Consider the following 19,235-nt stretch of genomic DNA (forward strand, 5'->3'; position numbering starts at 1 on the left):
GATGGGTGGATAGATGGATGGATAGGTGGATAGGTGAGTGGATGGATGGATGGATGGGTGGATGGATAGGTGGATGGATGTATAGGTGGATGGGTGGATGGATGGATGGATGGATGGATGGATGGATGGATGGATAGATGGGTGGATGGATGGATGGATGGATGGCTGGGTAATGAGTAGATGGGTGGATGGATGGGTGGGTGGATGGGTGGATGGATGGATGGATAGGTGGATGGGTGGATGGATGGATGGATGGATAGGTGGATGGATGGGTGGATGGGTAGATGGGTGGATGGATGGGTGGGTGGATGGGTGGATGGATGGATGGATAGGTGGATGGGTGTATGGGTAGATGGATGGATGGATAGGTGGATGGGTGGATGGGTGGATGGATGGATGGATGGCTGGGTGGATGGATGGCTGGGTGGATGGGTAGATGGGTGGATGGATGGGTGGGTGGATGGGTGGATGGATGGATGGATAGGTGGATGGGTGGATGGGTGGATGGATGGATAGATAGGTGGATGGATGGATGGATGGATGGATAGGTGGATGGATGGATGGATGGATGGATGGATGGATGGATAGGTGGATGGGTGGATAGATGGATGGATGGATGGGTAGATGGATGGATGGGTGGATGGATGGAGTCTCGTTCTGTGCAGTAATGAGAGTCAGCAACCCGGGCTTTCCTCTCCTGAGAGTGTTCAGAGCACTGTTGGATGCCTCCCTCTTTGGGTTTATAAGTCTCCTTTTTGGATTCTTCTCTAATTTTTTAATAGATGTCTTATTGGTGCATGTAAATATACATCATAACGAGGCTCAGAGCGATAGGAACAATCAGACACGCAGCACTTGGTGTTTCCCTCTGGATCCTACCCCAGTCTCCCCCCTCTTCTTCATACACATTCTGAGATTGGTACTGACAATTTTGCCTATGTATATTGCATTATGTGAACTGCCTCCCTCAAGCCTCCTTCCTTATCTCCCCCGCCGCCCCCTGCATGGCTCCCCTGGAATCTCTCCTGCTTTGTCTGAAGCCCCTTCTGTCACCCAGTTTCTCTCCAGCTTCTGCATATGAGAGAAACACACCACTGTTTATTTTTTAAGACTGGCCCATCTCAGCATAATATTCTCTCGTTCCAAACACTTTCCTCCACACGACATAATCTTGTTCTTTATAGCTGAGTGGAATTCCATTGTGTGGACATGCACTGCCGTTCTGCAATCCGCTCGTCTGTTGACGGGCACCTGGGCTGGTTGCATAATTTGGCTGTTGTGAGTTGTGTGGCGACAGGGATCACAGGTTATGATGGATGAAGAAGATGTCCACCGTGTGTGGATGTTCCAGGCACGTGCGGTCCTGCCAGTACCCTCGGAAGGGAAGACTCCCATCCCCATCTTAAAGACGAGGGACCCTCCTTGCCTGTCCACGTCACCCAGGGAAGGTGAGGGCGGAGCCAAGCCAGCTCATTACCTTCCTCAACTTGACCTGAGTGGAGCCCAGACCTTTTCTTATCTTTTAGTTTTTTCTTTCCTATCTTTTAGTTTAAAAAGATCTTTCCTGCTTCCAAGGCATTGGAAATGGCTGGCTCTCCTGGGCTTCAACTCGAAACCTTCTCGTCTTTAGCCAAATCCTTTCACTTCTAGACAGCAGGTCAGGTAGGACTTAAAAGCAGTTTTACCCCAAACCCCAAGTTCGGTCTCTAGGAAGTCTGAACCTGCCCTAAAGACTTCCTTAGGAGCCGCCTGAGGAGCGTGTTGCAATCCTTTTCTCAATTTGAGCAGGTTGTTATGTGTGTGTGAATGTTTGGAAAATGATAACAGTAGGTAGTGGCCATGAAAAGGGATTCATATGTGTGGCCATCATCTCAAGAAACATTCTGGTGGTTTTAATTCAAGGGCTTATCAAGGGATCAACTTCTCGAACTTTTTTTATTTCTTATCAACGGTGACCTCATGGGAAAGAGCAGTCCGCACGTTCTCTGCAGAGGCCCCGCTGGAGTGGACGGATGGCGCTGACCCTCCCTGAGGGGCAGGGGCTGTCTCTTTGCCGTGCGGGAAGCCTCTGCTGACACTGAAGGCTTCTCCTTCGGGAGGGTCTTCAGAGAGCGCCGTCGCTGGGGACCGGACGCTGAAGGCTTGGTCTCCAGCCTGCAGCTCCCTGAGAGGAGTCGAAGCCTTTAAGAGGAGGAGCCAAGCGGGAGGAAGTTAGGTCATTGGGGGGCAAGTCCTTGAAAGGGGCTCGGGACCTGCTCTCTCCTCTCCTCTCTCTTGGGCTTTCTGGCCTCCATGAGGTGAGCAGATGGCTCCATCACACTCTTCCCGCCATGATTTCCGCCGCCCTGCAGGCCATGGGCCGAGGCCACGAGCCAGAATAAACCTCTCCTCTTTACATGTTGATTATGCCCCGCATTTTACCGCAGTGACAGTCAGCTGGCTGTGGAGCCGCCGTGCTGTGCTGTGTCGGGCTGCGTCTCCCTCGCCCGCCAACCGCTGTGTGACCTTCTGTGTGACCTTGGGCGCACTCCTCACTGTATTGGGACTTATTTGATTACCTGGAAATGAATCCGCAGAAACCAGTCTGTGCGACCCCGGAATGTGTCTTTGAGAGCTTTCGCTCGCTAGTCTAAGGTATCCCTCGATTTTAGTTGTTTAAAGTTTGTCTTTTGTTTTATGGAAGATTCTTCATTTGAGGTTTTCTGTCTTGTGTAAATAAAAATGAAGACATTTATTTATTTACTTACTTACTTATTTATTTATTTATTATGGTCCTGGGGATTGAACTCAGAGGCATTCTACCTCCAAGCTATATCCGCAGCCTGATTTTTTTGTTCTTTATTTATTTTTTATTTTTTTGGTGGTACTGGGGTTCCTGGAAGCCCTTCTACCTCTGGGCTATACTCCCAGACCTATTTTATTTTTGGAAACAGGGTCTCTTAAGCCAGCAGGGCTGGCTTCGAACCTGCGCGATCCTCCTGTCTCCGCCTCCCCAGCGCGGGGATTACAAGCGTGCCCACCACGCCCGGCTTGTTTTTTATTTTTTAAAACAGGGCCTCACTGAATTGCAGAGGGCCTCTCTAAGTAGCTGAGGCTGGCCACAGACCTGTGATCCTTCTCGCAGCCTCCCAGGCCCTGGGATTACAAGCATGGGCCACCATGCCCTGCTTAAAACAAAATTTAAAAGCAGTGATAGAAGAGAAAGATCACCTCATTCCTTGTCAACTTCCAAAGCTTGCCCCCTCCCAGCAAAGAGGGGACAAATGTCGACGCTGCATGTGTTGTACCCACAGTGCTTGGGCAAATTGAACGTGCAGAGAGCACGGGTGCTGCCAGATGGATGAGGTCAGCGGTTCTGTGAGGATGCGACAGGTGCATGCGTGCGTGCGTGCGTGCATGCACATGCATGTGTGTGTGTGTGCATACACACAGGCGACTGTGTAAGGAAAGAGAGCTTTTTGGAACAGTGGGGCGCTGGTCTCCCCACACTCGGAAGTGGACGAGCAGGGCCCAAGGGAGGAAAGATAGTTATGGGGCGGGGCAGGGACCGTGCTGGGGCGGAAAGGGGACCGCCTTCCCAGGGGAAAGTCTTCATTCCCATTTGCTACCCGAAATATTAACCAAAATGCGCGCATGGTAATGTATGTGTAAGCAGAGGCTCTGAATTTCTCTCCTGTGAACATCGAGTCCTGGGGTGTTCGTTCTGCCATCGCTGAGGCCTGGGTGGTGTTCTTCATGGGCGAGGACCTAGGAACTCCTCCGGGGATGGCACTTCTCTCCTCCCTGTTTGCCCTTTCCCCACTTAGAGCCGCAAGGATGTCGGCGGATGGCCTGGCTCACAGGAGCCAGCCAGGTTCTGAGGTGTGAACCTGGGGTGGGCCTGCCGGGAGGCGCCAGAGCGGCCCGCGGAGTGCCTGAGAGCCCGGGCCGCCGCTGGCGTCCTCTGGTCCTCTCGGAACCCATCCCTCCCTTCCTTCCCGGCCTTCCTTCCCCCCTTCCTCTCTCTCCTTCCTCCCCCTTCCTCTCTCTCCTTCCTTCCTTCTTTTCTTCCTTCCTCTTTCCTTCTTTCTTTTATTCAAACCACATTTCAGCATCCATCGTTCATTCTTCCTTTTCTCCTAAGAACAAACAGTCCTGGCAGGCGGCTCTCTGCAGATTGCCTGTGTTTCTTTTCATGTACATCCAGCACTCCGCACAGAGCTGGGCGGCGAGCTAGGTGGGAAGCCGGTGTGGACAGCCCGGCTGGAAGCCACCCGCGCGCTCCCGGGGCCAACTTCGGCCCATTTGGCAGGGACGGGATCCGGCCGCAGGCGCTTCTGGGTTATTTGTGCTTGGACCTGGGGCTGCGTGACAGCAGGGCCTCCCGGGCCGAGGGGAGGCGCCCCAGCCACGCGTGCACCCACACAGGAGGAGGCTGGCACTTCTGTGCCCCGGCAGGCCCGGTGCCTGCCGATGGCGCCCTGCCGGCCGGTGGCCCTTCTGTGAGGGCAGGCCTCGCCCCATCTCCCCCTGGGCGGGCGCCCGTGCGGGTTGGGAGGGGCAGTCGACAGCAAGCTGTTCCTCAGCAGCCTGCCTTCTGCCGCGGGTGCTCAGGGACTGGCAGCCACGTTTTAAAAAATACAGATCAGCAAAGAGAAGCGCGCGGGAACATCCCGCTCGGTTAGCCTCCTGAGCAAGCAGAGGAAAGGCAGCTTCGCCTGCGCCCCAGGCCCCGGGCGTCCTGTCTCCTGCTCGCGCCTCCTGGCCGCCCTCCGTGCAGGGGAGCCTCAGAAGGTGCTCCTGCAGAGAGCACAGCTCTGGAGACAGCAGCACGTGCGAGAGGTCCTGTGGCAAGCGCCCGCCACTCGCGCCCAAGCCCTGCTGCTGCGGGGCCTTGATTTGATTCCTGCTCATTCTTTCCGATCGCTTGGTACTGGGGATTCTACCTCCGACCCACACCCCAGCCCTTTTTATTTGAATTTGCAACAGGGTCTCCCCAAGTTGCTGAGGGCCTTGCTAAGTTGTTGAGGCTGGCCTCGAATCTGTGACCCTCCCATCTCGGCCTCCCAAGTACTAGGATTACAGCACTGTGCCTGGCTTTTCTTGGTGATTTGTGAACTTAGTTAGTTTCTATTTTTCTAGGGGATCTAGTAATCTTAACAGACACAAAAGAAAATGCCATGTCAGAGTGGTTATATCAGTCTTCTAGGCCTCTCATAACTAATGACCATGAGCCTTGTGGGTGGCTGACAGTCGTGAACATTTATCCTCTTAACCTGCCGCAGGCCGCACGTTCAAAATCAAAGGGTCAGCACAGCCTCTCCTCTGCGTGTACTGAGGGGAACCCGGGCCCCCATCGAGGGGCCTGGTGCTGCCGGGGCTCCTGACCCTCCCTTGGCTTATAGACAGATGATTCTTCCTCCTCCCACTTCATGGAGCCCTGCATATTCTACCTCCGAGCTACACCCCCTGCCCTATTTTTTATTCTTTATTTTGAAACAGAATCTCAATGAGTTGCAGAGGGCCTCACTAAGTAGCTGAGGCTGTCTGCGAACCACGATCCTCCTGTCTCAGCCTCCCAAATGCTGGGATTACAAGCGTGCGCCACCACGCCCGGCTTACTTTTTATTTTGAAGCAGGATCTAAGTCGCGAGGGCCTTGCTAAGTTGCTGAGGCTGGCCTTGAACCTTCCATCCTCCTGTCTCAGCCCCCCAAGTACTTGGCTTATTCATGGCTGTCCTACTCAGAGACGAATCCTGCACGCCATGCCTGGCTTCTCCTTCCCTTCTTTGGACAATTGCCACTGGAGTTAGGGCCCGCCTTCACTGACAGAGATGTCACCTCAAGGCATGAAACTCGACGAGACCTGCAAAGACCCTTTTCACACGTGAGTTCACAGCCCCCAGGTGACCTCAGCTTTACACCTGGTGCCTTTTTCTGAAATGGGGAATTCCGCACATTTACTTCTCCGGACACAGCCCGTGAACGCGAGGGCCGTTGGTGTCTTGCTGTCCAGCCAGTGGGGTCAGGCTGAGCCTCCATCTCTAGGATCTGGGCCCCGCGGGGGCGGTCCCCTCTGAATAACCCGTCCTCCTGCACCCTGTCTCTGACCCTCCCGCCCACGGTGCCAGCCTTTCCGTTCCTGGTACCAGCCTCCTCATTCTGATCCGGTTGGCTTATTCATGGCCGTCCTACTCAGAGACGATTCCTGCTGCACCTCACAGAAGGTATTAGTGGCGGTAAGAGAGCAGTCATACACACCCACTCGAATTCCTAAAATGAATGAGAAGTCACTTCCTATTATGGTCACAGTCTCCTTTCCTTTGTGGACGGTTTCCTCGCTCGCCTGGTTACCGCCTCAGATTCCTGTTCACGGCGGTTTCCGGCCTTCGCGCACGCGCCCTGTGCCCTCCCACGACAGTTAGCTACGTTCTATTTTTAATATTTAAACTCTCCCAAGCTGGCCTGTGATTATCCTTTAAAACGGGCTCCCAGGCCCTGTTCCTTGGGCACCACACTTCTGGGCACGCTCTTTGCTTCCTCAAAGCCTGGGGTTAGCCGGGCGTGGTGGCACACGCTTAGAATACCCGTACTTGGAGACTGAAACAGGAGGATCGCAGGTTCGCGGCCAGCCTCAGCTGCTTAGGCCCTCAGCAACTTACTGAGACCCTGTTTCAAAATAAAAGAATTGAGTTGGGAGTAGAGCTTGGAGGTAGAATGCCCCTGGATTGAATCCTTAGTAACATAAGCGTGCGCGCGCGCGCACACACACACACACACACACACACACACGCACATACACAGGCACACACAATTATATACAGCCCACCTCTGTGGGTTCTACATCTGCAGATTTAACCAACTTTGGATTGAAAATATTCAGAAAATAAAAACTGTGTCGGTACTGACCCTGTCCAGACTTTTTATTCTTACCATTAATCCCTAAACAATGTAATATAACTGCTCAGACAGCATTTACGTTGTATTCGGCACTAGCAGTGATCTAGAGATGATTTGACGTGCATGGGAGGCTGTGCGTTGGCAGTATGCAAATACCATCCCAGGTTATATAAGGGACTTGAGCATCTAAGGGTTTTGCCGCCACGGGTCCCTGAACCAATCCCCTGTGGATACCAAGAGACGACTGTGCGTACACAGGACTGTCCACACCACCCGGCCACCAGGCCCCTGAGGTCAGTAAGTAGTTTGGCTGAGGGCAGCGGTTTCAATCAGATGATCTGCATCCGGGGGACATTTGTCAATTTCTAGGGACATGTTTGGTCGTCACCCTCAGGGGCTGGGGGATGGCACTCCTGGCATTTAGTGGGTATAGGTCGGGTGCTGCAAAATGTCTACAGTGCCAAGGACATCCTGCTACAGCCAAGGATTAGCCAACCCCAGATGTCTCGAGGGGTAGAGCTCAGCCTATAGTAAGTCCAGAATCTGTCTAACCCAGTCTCCATCTTTATCAGGAAACAGTTTAAACATGTCAAGCCCCGAGGACTAATAAATTTAAGTTAGCCCTATGTTTTAAGGAATTAAAACGTTACATGTGCATTTATGAGAACAGTTTCACAGCCCCACTCCCTCGCTCCTTCCCCGGAGGCCACAGGATCCTGCGGGTGGGCAGCTTCTCCCTGGTGTGCATTTTGCACTTTGATTACACGTGAAACGGTCCATCGTGTTGCATCATCCCCTGGCTGCTGCGTTCTCCTGGACTTGTATGTGGCCTACTGCTTTTCTAGAAGTTCGAGCCAAGGCGTGAGCACAGGAAGGGCCTCTATCTCCGTGGAAACATTCCCATTCTCTTGCTAATTTACATCTTCTTTGAGTGTGTGTGTGGGGGGGGGCACCACTTTTAAGAGCTGTTCAACCAGGTTGAGGAAAGCAAATCAGAAGTTCCACAGCTTGCAGATTTTTAAAGATGGCCCTTCTTTCAGATGCAGAAAATACTTTCTGTAGCGACCCAGAATGGGGCAAAGGCGGGTGTCCTGACATCCCTGGAGGTGGCCGACCCCCCAGGGCTCCACCTGCCGGCACTCTCCTTCCTCCCCGAGAGTCGCACCCCTCTGCCTCTGCCCCCAGCATCCTTGGAAGACATTGCCTCCATCTCTGCATCATTTTTCAGAGCCGGCCAGTTTCTATGGCAACCGCGAGATTGAAAGCTGAGCGGCGAGCAAGAGGCGAGGCTTGACTGAGGCTGTGGTATGGTGGTGTGTGTCTCTGACGTCACCCCCTGGGCGTCTGGATAGGACGATTCCGGCTACTCCCATTCAGGGCTGCGGGCCAGTGTGGCTTTCTTAGCAGGGTGGCCGGGGCCCGGAGGCTCTGTACACTGCTTCCCTTCCTGCTGCTGTGCCGCTTGGCTCCCCTCTCTGCCCTCCCTGTGGAATTTTTCTTCCTGCTGGCTGCCCCTCGTCTGTCTTGGCCCCAGGCCGTCTTTAAGAATGCACAGCCCGGTTCCGGTGTGCGCGGGGATGCTCTCCTGCACGCTCGGGAAGGGCAGGGAGGCATGGCAGCGGTTCACTTGACTTGGATGGCGCTGCGAACCCTGTTCCTTCCTCTGCAAGGATACTGACTATGCAGAAATTCATCGAAGCGGATTATTACGAGCTAGACTGGTATTATGAAGAATGCTCGGATGGTAATGATGCCCCTTAGCAAACAGGGCTGGGCTGTGCAGAGGCACTGTGCCTCCATAGGGGGTGTCCTGGAGCCTCCCTGGGGAGGCAGGGGGGGCAGGAGCTGGCAGCACCAGTCGGCGGCGTGCACAGCTCGGCTGGGGCGGTTTCTCAGGCACGGTGGAGGAGATGGCAGGTGTGCACGGTGCTGGGCGGCGGGTGGCTTCTTTGCAGCCTGCATGGTCCTTTGCCTAGAGGAGGGAGATGGAGATGGCTTGGGATGTGGTACTTCAGAGGCTGGACTGAGTGTGTTCCCAATGCATGCACGCCTATGTGTGTGGGTGTGCAGGTGGAAGTGTGTCTGTAGCTGTCTGGCTGTCAGAGGGGCTGGGAAACCGGAGGCCGGAATCCTGTATCCAGGAGGTGGCTTCCTGGACCAGAGGCGGCGACGGCAAGCCTGGGAGAATCTGCCCTTTGCTGTGCCCAGGCCTGGGGGCTTGGGGGAGGCTGTGGGCAGGCAGAGGCTGCGTCCCATTTAGCGGGTGATTCGAATTAAATTTGCTAGTTGGATCCAACAGTGATGGGGCGGGGAAGGCTTGGGAGGGGCCGGAGGGAAGGTACCCATCCTTCATTCTCTGTCTGGGTTTGTGCAGAGAGGGTGTGGCACATTCCGGAAGAGGCTGCCCGGAGGCCGAGTCCTGAGGCTGGACAGGTCTTGGGAGGTCTGGGACACGGGGAAAATAGCCCGGGGAACATTTCAAGAGCGGTCATTGTGGGGGGGGGTCTCTGCCCCTGCACTGTTAGGCACCAACGCCGTCCTTCTTCATACAGTTGACCTGTCGTCTCTAAATTTTCTTTTGAAATTGATGCTTAAGTTGCAAGCCTTTATAGAAGCAGAAGAGCAGTTGGCATGCAGGCTGGAGGGTGTGCGCCCGCGGTGACCTGTGCACGGCCCCGCACGAGCCATTAATAGGCAAGGCGACTGCTTATTAATTGAGTTGGAAGTTTCAGGTGGCGGCTCTAACCGTGGCTGCATTTGATTACCCTGCTGCGACAGGCCGGGAGCTGGCCTAGTTAGTAAGACGAGGTGCCGCAGAACTATCTCTTATCTGCTGATTTTTTGCCTCGACTCTGGGCTGTAGGAGAGAGGCCAAGAGGCGCTCTCGGGACATTGATTTAAATGTGCCAAAACTTCACCGCGACGGTCCCCAGCATTGCAGGAAGGCAGCGTCGCCTTGGGTCTGTGCATCTGTACACACCTGGAGTCACAAGGATGGTGGGTAGCTCCCGGGTCCTGAGGGGGAAAGAGTGATGGAATTGTGTTTTCTTTCGGGTGTGCTAATTTTGGAAGCAAGTTCCCGTCCCGTTACCTAGCTCCCCGAGGGCTGCTTCTCCTTGGAAACCCTCCCTCACCCCTTCTGGTCTCCTTGGTGACTTGTGGCTCATTGAGGCCCCTGCAGCCTCTTACAGTCAGTGATTCAGTACGGCCTCAGTGCGCCTCGGATGGGGAGCCTTGGCGTCACCTGGGCCGCGGGTGGGTGTGGCCTTGGCTCCCTAGGTGCCATCCTCCAAGGGGCAGGAAGGCCTCCTAATGTCTGGACACAGTGGCCGATCCAGAGGGCCCGGGGAAGGCCTCCTCCATCAGTGACCACTGGAAGGATGCTCTTACCTAGGCTTCCTCAGTGGAGTCCCCTGGCCCCAAGGCACCCAGACCTCTCCTTTTCCAAGAGCAGAGGAAGGTGGGAAAGCTGGCTGATCTGCCCAAGGATGGAGAGCTATCAATTGCTGTAACTGTCAGGGTGTTGTGGAGTAGAACCCTGGCCCTTCAGCTCTGTCCACTGCGGGACGAAGAGGAGAAGATGGTTGGGACAGAATTTACTGGGCTGACTGGTATTTTATTCCTCCCTCCCTCCTTCCCTCCCTTTATCCCCTCTTTCTTTCCTTCCTTCCGCACTGGGGATTGATCCAGGGGGTGTTTTACCTCTGAGCTATACCCTTAGTCTCCTTTTATTTGTTTGCTTGTTTAGTGGTACTAGGGGTTGAACCCAGGGGCATTCTACCTCTACACAACACCCCCAGTCCTATTTTGTGTTCTCATTTTGGAACAGGGTCTCATTAAGTTGCAGAGGGCCTCCCTGAGTTGCTGAGGCTGGCCTCGAGTCTTTGACCCTCCTGTCTCGGCTTCCCAAGTACTGGGATGTAATCCCACTTAAAGATGGAGAGCAAAGCAGGGTGTGAAGTTACCTGGTTCAGGAAACCCACAGAGAGGGAGGAGGAGCATAGGCGTATTCTAATTTTATGGTTATTTCTTTATATTTTTGGTACTGGAGATTGAACCCAGAGGCATTCTACCTCCGAGCTATACCCCTAGCCCTAATTTATTTACTTATTTACTTATTTATTTTTGTGGGTCTAGGGGTGGAATCCAGGGGCATTTGACCTCCCAGCTACACCTCCTGCCCTATTTTTTATTCTTTATTTTGAAACCAGGTCTCACTGAGTTGTGGAGTGCCTCACTAAGTAGCTGAGGCTGGCCGCGAACCGCGATCCTCCTGTCTCAGCCTCCCGAATGCTGGGATTACAAGCGTGCGCCACCGCGCCCGGCCAATGTTGTTTATTTTGAACAGGTTCTAAGTCGTGGAGAGCCAGCTAGCTGTGAACCTGTTGCCAAGTCTGGCCTTTTTTAAATTTTAATTTGACTTTTTGTGGTACTGGGGATGGGACACAAGGACATTCTATCTCCAAGCCACATCCCAGCCCTGTTTTATTTTTTATTTTGAAACAGGATCTCACTAAGTTGCCGAGACTGGCCTCAAACTTGCAGTCCTGCTGTCTCCGCCTCCCAAGTATTGGGATCACAGGCGTGTCCCGCCACATCCTGCCAATATTTTTTATTTTGAATCCAGGTCTTGCTAGGTTGCTGAGGGCCTTGCAGAGCTGCTGAGACTGACCTTAAACCTCTGATCCTCCTGCCTCAGCCTCCCAAGGCTGAGATCTGGGATCACAGACGTATTGGGATCACAGACAGCCATTTGTATATTTCTAAGTTGGGTTCTTTCCTGGCCTTTGGCAGGTTAGTCTGGAAGTAAAATTTGTCCTTGTTTTTATGGATCTTTTTTCATTGCAAATGAGGAGGCACACAGCGGTGCTCTGTAGATGCTAAGTCATCACTTATTGCCAGAGTCACAGAATCGCACTCACACTCGAATTGCAGTGTTAGCACTCACAAAGTAATGTGTGGATGGGACTAGAGATCACAGGCCGACTAGGTGGAATCCAGCGCACGGTGGTGCACGCCCGCCCGTAATCGAAGTGCTTGGGGGCCTAGGACAGGAGGGTCGCAGGTTCAAGGCCAGCCTCAACAACTTCATGAGACCTTTGGCAACTTGGCGAGACCTCGCTGTAGCTGAGTGGTAGAACGGCCCTGGGTTCATTTCTCAGTCCCCCCTGCCCCCATACACATACGATCATGTTTTATTACTAAAAAGGACTAGAGATCCAACCCCGAGGTAAAATGCCCCAAGGTTCAATCTCTAGTACCAAAAGAAAAAGAAAAGAGTTGGAACAAGAGATGGCACACGTTCTCTCTGATCTCTGCAGCCCGGGGGCTTCACTTGGTCTTGAATTGCTGTGTCCCTCCCCCGTAAGACTAACAGGGGCTTCTAATAAAAAGAAATGGAAGACACTGTTTACTCCATACCTTAAAAAACAAAAAACTTGTGGAGATTCAGAGTGGCCGGCCAGTGACTCGGGGCATGTATCTGTAGCCCCTGCAAAGTCTGCACAAGCACGCGCAGTGTTTACAGTTTAAACTGCTGTAGACGTTCCTAGTTACTTACACTGAGTGTGCCCGTCTCTGCAGCAGGAGGTCTTAAACTTGGCAGATCATTGAAAAATCACCTGCTTATTGAAAAAGCAGATTCTCGGGTGACCTGAACACCAGGAAAGGCGCAGAGCGAGCCGAGTGCTTTGGGCGCCTCTTTACGTCAGTGTGTTCAGCGAACTGTCAGCGTCAGTGGACAGCAGCTGCAGACACCGGGCTCTGAGAGTAATTCCTTAGGTGAGCTGCAGAACCTTTTTTCAGTTAATTCATTTTGGTACTGGGTATTGAACCCATGGGCATTCTACCTCTGAGCTCTACCCCCCCACACCCTTTTCTTTTTTCTTTTTTGTCTTGAAACAGGGTCTCACGAGGTTGCTAGAGACCTGCTCAATTGCAGAGACTGTCCTCAAACTTGCGATCCCCCTGTCTCAGCCTCCCGAGTGCTTGGGTTTCAGGCATGCTCCACCACGCCCGGCTCAGCTGCAGAATCTTTCATTGGCTGTGCCGGGCACAGAAAGAAAGCGTGCTCATGAGGAGCGAAGCCCTTTTAATCTTCGGAAGGCGTGGATTCAAGCGGTGCCCTTCGGGACGCAGGCTGTCTTTGGGGGTTATTCTAGAAGGAGTTAAAATGTTGGCTGGAGCGCGGGCCTGGAGTCTGCACTCGAGGCCTGTTCTGCGGTTTGCCTTCGGCCCACCCAGGACGTCTGCGAGCCCAGTGACCCAGATTCCCTTTCTGAAAAATGGGGACAGTTGCCTTGGTTGGGCTCTGCGAAGAGTGGAGAAAATGGGTGTAAACAAAGCTCTCTGTAACCGGTGGAGAGCCAAAGCTTTGTCTTACTGTCTCAGAAATAGTAGAAGGAGCCGGGCGTGGTGGCGGACACTTGTCATCCCAGCATTTGGGAGGCTGAGTCAGGAGGACCGTGGTTCGCGGACAGCCTCAGCTACTTAGTGAGGCCCTCTGCAGCTCAGTGAGACCATGTTTCAAAATAAAAAATAAAACATAGGGCTGGGGACATAGAAAGCCCCTGGGTTCCATCCCAGGTACAAAAGAAAGAAAGAAAGAAAGAAAGAAAGAAAGAAAGAAAGAAAGAAAGAAAGAAAGAAAGAAGAGGGAGGAAGGAAGGAAGGAAGGAAGGAAGGAAGGAAGAAAGAAAGAAAGTAATAGTTGTTAAGTTCTTTAAAAAAAAAGCCCCACTGAGCCGGGCGTGGTGGTGCGGGCTTGTCACCCCAGTACTTGGGAGGCTGGGAGAGAAGGGTCTCAGGTTTAAGATTTTCATCAACCAAGGGAGACTGGTTTCAAAATAAAAATAAAATAGAGCTGAGGGTGTAGGTTGGAGGTAGAATGCCCCTGGGTTCAATCCCCAGTACCAAAAAAAAAAAAAAAAAAAAAAAAAAGAAGCGTCCCATTAAAAGGCAAGTGCCTTTTGACCTTTTGAACAAGGTGCATTATTGCAGTGATGGGTCCTTGTGGCGGTCTCTGATGGGTCCTTGTGGTGGTCTCTTCTCTCTTCGGACCTGTTCCATTCACACTAGCCCCCCCCCCCCCCTTTACAGCGGTGGAGATTTGGGTGTTGTGGAAAGAGCTAGTCTAGCTCATGGTGATTTATAAACTTGGGGACAGGGGTGGACTGTCCTCAGGACTGTTATGGAGATCGGCAGCCACAGGAAGGGCGATTGTGTGTTATTTGCTGGCTCTTTGTGGACCCTGTTAAGTCATCCTGAGATATGCGGTAGCCAACCCCCGAGGGAAGTGTCCCTACACATGTTTGAAGTGTCTCTGTCCCCGCCCCACCCCCCTCAGTATTGGGTATGAAACCCAGGGGCATTCTATCTCCAAGCTACACTCTGAGCCCTATTTTTTATTCTTTCTTTCTTTTTTATTTATTCATTTATTTATTTATTTTTTGCGGTACTGGGGATGAAACCCAGGGGCATTCTACCTCCAAGAGCTACGCATACCTCAGCCCTATTTTTATTTTTAACTCTTTATTTTGAAACAGGATCTCACTGCGTTGCAGAGGGCCTCACTAAGATCCCGCAAACCTGCGATCCTCGTGTCTCGGCCTCCCAAGTTCTGAGGTTACCAGCGTGCGCCGCCACGCCCGCCTGTCCCTGGTGTTTGAGCCTGCTTTTCGCCCTTCCCGCACTGTGTCCCTGGCCCCAGGCTGGAGGCCGGCCTCTATCTCTGTTTGCCGTGTGCCGCGCCCTCGGAGGGAGGGAGAGGCCCTTCAGCATTGCAGACTTGCCTTTCTCTTGAGTGGCTTTTTGAAACGGAACGGAATGTAAATAGTGAGTGATATAAACAAGTACAAGCTTTCGACTGTTGCCTTGGTAGAGACCATGTCCTCCCTCTAACTTAGAAGCGGAGGACTAGGGAACAGGCCAGGCGCCCAGGACGCCCAGAGCCAGGTGTTTGGGGCTTTGCCGTTGTCTTTATCGATGTGGACAGCATGAGCCAGGTCTGCGGGGAGATGGCTCTCCACAACGGGCCAGAACAGAGAAGTGGTACCCAAGGGGGTGAACGGACAGCAGATGTAATGGGTGAAGAGGAGAGAAGACTGCTTCTGAAGATAGGAAAGAAAAGGCCCGGGCTACACTAAGATCAAGTGCCCAGTACCGTTAAAAAAAAAAAAAAAAAAAGCTGGGCCTGGTGGTGCACACTCATGATCCCAGCATCCGGGAGGCTGAGACCGGAGGATCAGAGCCTCAGCTACTTAATGAGGCCCTTTGCAACTCAGTGAGACCCTGTTTCAAAATAAAGAATAAAAAATGGAGCTGGGGTGTAGCTCAAAGGTAGAATGCCCCTAGGTCCCATCCCCAATACCATTAAAAAAATAAAATTTAAAATAACAAGGCTGCACTGAGGAGAACCCAGGAGGCCAACCCGGAGCAAGGGACACTCTATTAATACATGGCCGACATGTGCACAAATATCCTGCCTTGAAACATGGGGGCCCAGCAGGGTTCTAGATCAAGGGAGACGAAAGCACCTGTCCCGTCATCGGCTCAGTGCCACACGTGACCTTGGACCCTTTGTCTGTCGAGGATTTGGTGGGCAGCCGAGGGAGGTCCCAGTGACCCTGAGGGTTGAGAGCATGCTCTCAGTGCTGAGACACACGGGGAGGAACCCCCCCACACACACAGAGTAAAATGTTAATATTTGGGGAATTTGGATTAAAAAAAGTCAAAGTCAGGAATCTCTGCATTTTTCTTGCCACTTTTCTGCAAACCTGGGCTGTATTCAAAGAAATGCGAAACGTGTGTTGTTTAACTTGGATGGAAGGATAAGGGTATTACGCAGCAATGTTCTTTGAAGCCTTCTGTATATTTTAATATTTTTATTATTGAAACCTGGGGAAACAATTTTAGATGCCATGTCCTAAGTGTTTCTTACGTAATATAATAAACAGAGTCTTGGGCATCACTTATTAAGGAGGTTCTCAATTTGAATGGAAAGATGAGTCTAAACTACTAGATTATGAGTAAAACCACTTGAAGTTGTGTTTTATTTCGGGAGGTTCTGGGGGACAGAACCCAGAGTCGTTCTACCTCTACGCCACGCGCTCAGACCATTTTATTTTTTTTTTAAATTTTGAAACAGGGTCTTGCTAAGGTGCTGAGGTTGACCTCAATCCTGCAGTCCTCCTGCCTCGGCCTCTCACGTATTGGGGTTCTAGGCATGCGCCACCACGTTTGATCGGGGAGTATTTTCAAATGTGTGAGGTCAGCTTTTGTTTTCAGTGATATACACTCGGGCCCAGCTTGGTATCCTGGACATCCCACGGTCAATCTGATATTTGCTGTGAGTCACTAGTGAGGTTGAGAGTCCCCGCCCTCCTCCATCCCAGAGTTCAGAGCAACCAATTCTCTCATCTGGAGGACATGATATACACACTCGCTGTCTCAAGTCCAATTTGATAACATTTGTTGATATTAAAGATCTTTTCATTGAATGTATGATTTATTATTATTATTATTATTATTATTATTATTATTATTATTATTATTGGTGGTACTGGGGTTCCTGGAAGCCCTTCTACCTCCGGGATACACTCCCACGGGCTACACTCCCAGACCTATTTTTTAACATTTTTATGTGGAAACAGAGTCTCTTAAGCCAGCGAGGCTGGCTTCGAACCAGCGCGATCCTCCTGTCTCCGCCTCCCAAGCGCAGGGATTACAAGCGTGCGCCACCACGCCCGGCCATGAATGTATGTTTTAAAAAAAAGAACTGTAAACTGGGTATAGTGGCGCACGCTTATAATCCCAGCACTTGGGAGGCTGAGACAGGAGGATCACAGGTTCACTACCAGCCTCAGCCTCTTAGTGAGGCCCTCCACAACTTACTGAGACCCTGTTTCAAATAAAAAAATAAAATAGGGCTGGGAGTGCAGCTCAGCAGTAGAATAATCCTGGGTTCAATCCTCAGTATCCTTCCTCCCTGCAATTTAAATTGTAGGCAGCTTTTCAAAATGTGATTTTGAACTCCCTGCCTCTGAATTTCTACTACCCGGCCCTTTCCTTTTTCTACAAAGAGCACATCTTTAACATGGTAAAGCACAGCAATCATTTTAAGGTTCCAAAGATTCAACCAGAGAATGCATATGTGCCTAGGTTTTAATTTTATTTTTTATTATTTAATTTATTTATTTATTAGTGGTACTGGGGGTGGAACCCAGGGGCTTTCTAACTCCAGGCTATACTCCCAGACCTTTTTTATATTTTATTTGGAGACAGGGTCTCACTAAGTTGCTTGAGAGCCTCACTAAGTAGCTGAGGCTGGCTTTGAACCTGTGCGATCCTCCTGTCTCAGCCTCCCAAGCGCGGAGATTACAAGCGTGCGCCACCACGCCCGGCTTAGGTTTTAATTTTAAATAAAACCTTGATTATATTCTGGTTTTCTATGTAGAGGCGCAAGCGTTATGATCTCACGGGGGTAGCAACTCAATGTAGCTGGCATTTTTTGGTAACCAGCACAGAAGCCTCCGCCCTAAGGGTTCCACCTGACAGACATTGTCCCTGACCTTGTGCAGAGAAAGCCTTCTGATGCTCCTGCCAGAGGTGAACCAGCAGAGGTAGAATAGTTCTCTTGGAGGTGAAATGCCAGAAAGGTAGAATAGGTCTCTCGGTGTAGCTTTAGGAACAGGGAGACCTGTTCCAGTGTACCTAAGCCCAGGGGATCCGGAGTGAGCAGGGCCCCCCTCAGTGGGTTTGATGGGGATCTGGTGTTCTAGCTGCCGCAGGCAAAGTCGAGCAGAGCCAGGACTTGGCGCACTGAGGATGGCTTTTACCCAGTAACATCCCAGGCTGCCAGGCTTTGGGCTTCTTGCCCCCCATTGGAAAGGAGCTTCCTGACTCTGTGGCAACATATCTGTGGTGTGAATGGGACTCGTAAAAGGCAGGCTGAGAGGGAGATGCGGGATTCCATGATCAAAGGACGGGGAGATCAGAGTTTGGTACAGACAGTGGTCACGGCATCAACTCCCTCGCGCCGGAAGTCAGAGGGGTGCTTCCTCCCCCATCAGCACCGTCCTCCGAGGGTCCTGGTCCTCACAGTGCCCTTTGTCTCAGATTCTCCAGCACACCCGCAGGAAATCTCCACGAGGGCTGTTGGGCAATCCTCACCCGGGCAACTCCTCGGAGCCACACCTTGGCACAGGTGCACCTGCTGAGCTGGGTTGGTATTTCCCTACGCAGTTGCTATGAAACTTCTAGGAAGCTACCATTCTTGTTGCCCCTGGGGTGGGGGAGGAAGTGTGAGGAGAGGAATCTGGAGGCAGAGAATGCACCCTGGTCCTGGGCCTGCCCGCCCGGCTGCCCCGGAGTCCATGGCACCCGGTAGGGTGGCCCCAGTACTGGGCAGGGCGTTCCCGCTCTGACAGGTGCGTGGCCGTCCTGCCCCTCCTCCGGGTTCCTGGGTGCCGCCCCCTCTGGGTCCTGTCTGGGTGATGTGCACCCCTTGGCTCCAGCCGAGCCTGGGCATGTCCAGTGCCTGGGCCAGGGCCCAGCGCGTGCCCTTGGGCCCGGGCCGATGGCTCTTGGCAGGCAGCCGAGAGCTCCCCCAAGGACGGCCCCTTAGGGCGATGTTTCGTCTCTGGGGGGAACTTGAGCAATGTCCCTGAGAGGCCTGGGAGGGGAAGAGGAATGCTTCGAATATGATTGTCAGGACGAAGAGCAGACGCCCGCCCCGGAGCAGGAGGATGCCCTGGACATCTTGGAAGAGGGTAAATTCTGTGTTTCGCTTACATTTGATCTTTTCCTTCTTCGTGTCTGAACAGGCTCTCCTGTTCTGATTTTACCCACTCTCGTGTTTTTAAAAGCTGGAGGTATTACTTAAAGTACACAGAGAAGTGACCTCTTCCTGCCCGCGTGAGACCCCACCCGCTTTCAGAGAAACGGTATCTGTGGCTCCCTAGGACGCCCGCTCTCTAGGGTGCCCCCTCCCCAGAAGCCAGGCTCTGATTGCTGTCGGGTCGGTCGCGGCCACTTCCTGATCTATGGGCGTGAAACCAGGGTGCTCTATTGTGTGTCTGGCGCCGTGGCTCGGCTAAGGTGTTTGGTCTTTGAAGTGCGTCCACGTTACAGGAGAAGCGCCGCGTTATTCTTGTCCTCGTCGTTCCAGCACGCTGGGTTAGGAGTTTCTCTTGTTTTATTGGGACTGAATGGGTTTTAATAAGTTCATGGACAAGAGGATGAGTCGGTATGAAATAAAACATGATTTTTGTGCCAGCAGTGTTTATTTGAAAAAATAAAAGATTAATCACTGATTCAGAAGTAGAGAATTTTTTATTAATTTAGAAATACATCAGGAA

General features: G+C 52.2%; 1 protein-coding gene across 5 annotated transcripts in view; it reads left to right on the plus strand.

Annotated features, from left to right (window-relative positions):
• TRAK1 (trafficking kinesin protein 1) overlaps nt 1–19,235 on the plus strand; it is a gene marked incomplete at both ends in the record, with an annotated part of 112,480 nt that overhangs the window by 32,127 nt on the left and 61,118 nt on the right. For 2 of the 5 annotated variants that reach the window (XM_080715650.1, XM_080715651.1), the window contains one exon: nt 8,560–8,623. The exons of 2 other annotated variants lie outside the window; for them this stretch is intronic. In XM_080715650.1, coding sequence (XP_080571776.1) covers nt 8,560–8,623 — 64 coding nt within the window. Of the gene's footprint in view, nt 1–8,559; nt 8,624–18,535; nt 18,648–19,235 lie in introns of those variants that run through there. One more of the 5 variants, XM_080715649.1, reaches the window with a different exon arrangement.

Source organism: Muscardinus avellanarius, assembly GCF_963383645.1.
Source record: "Muscardinus avellanarius genome assembly, chromosome: 18".
NCBI lineage: Eukaryota > Metazoa > Chordata > Mammalia > Rodentia > Gliridae > Muscardinus > Muscardinus avellanarius.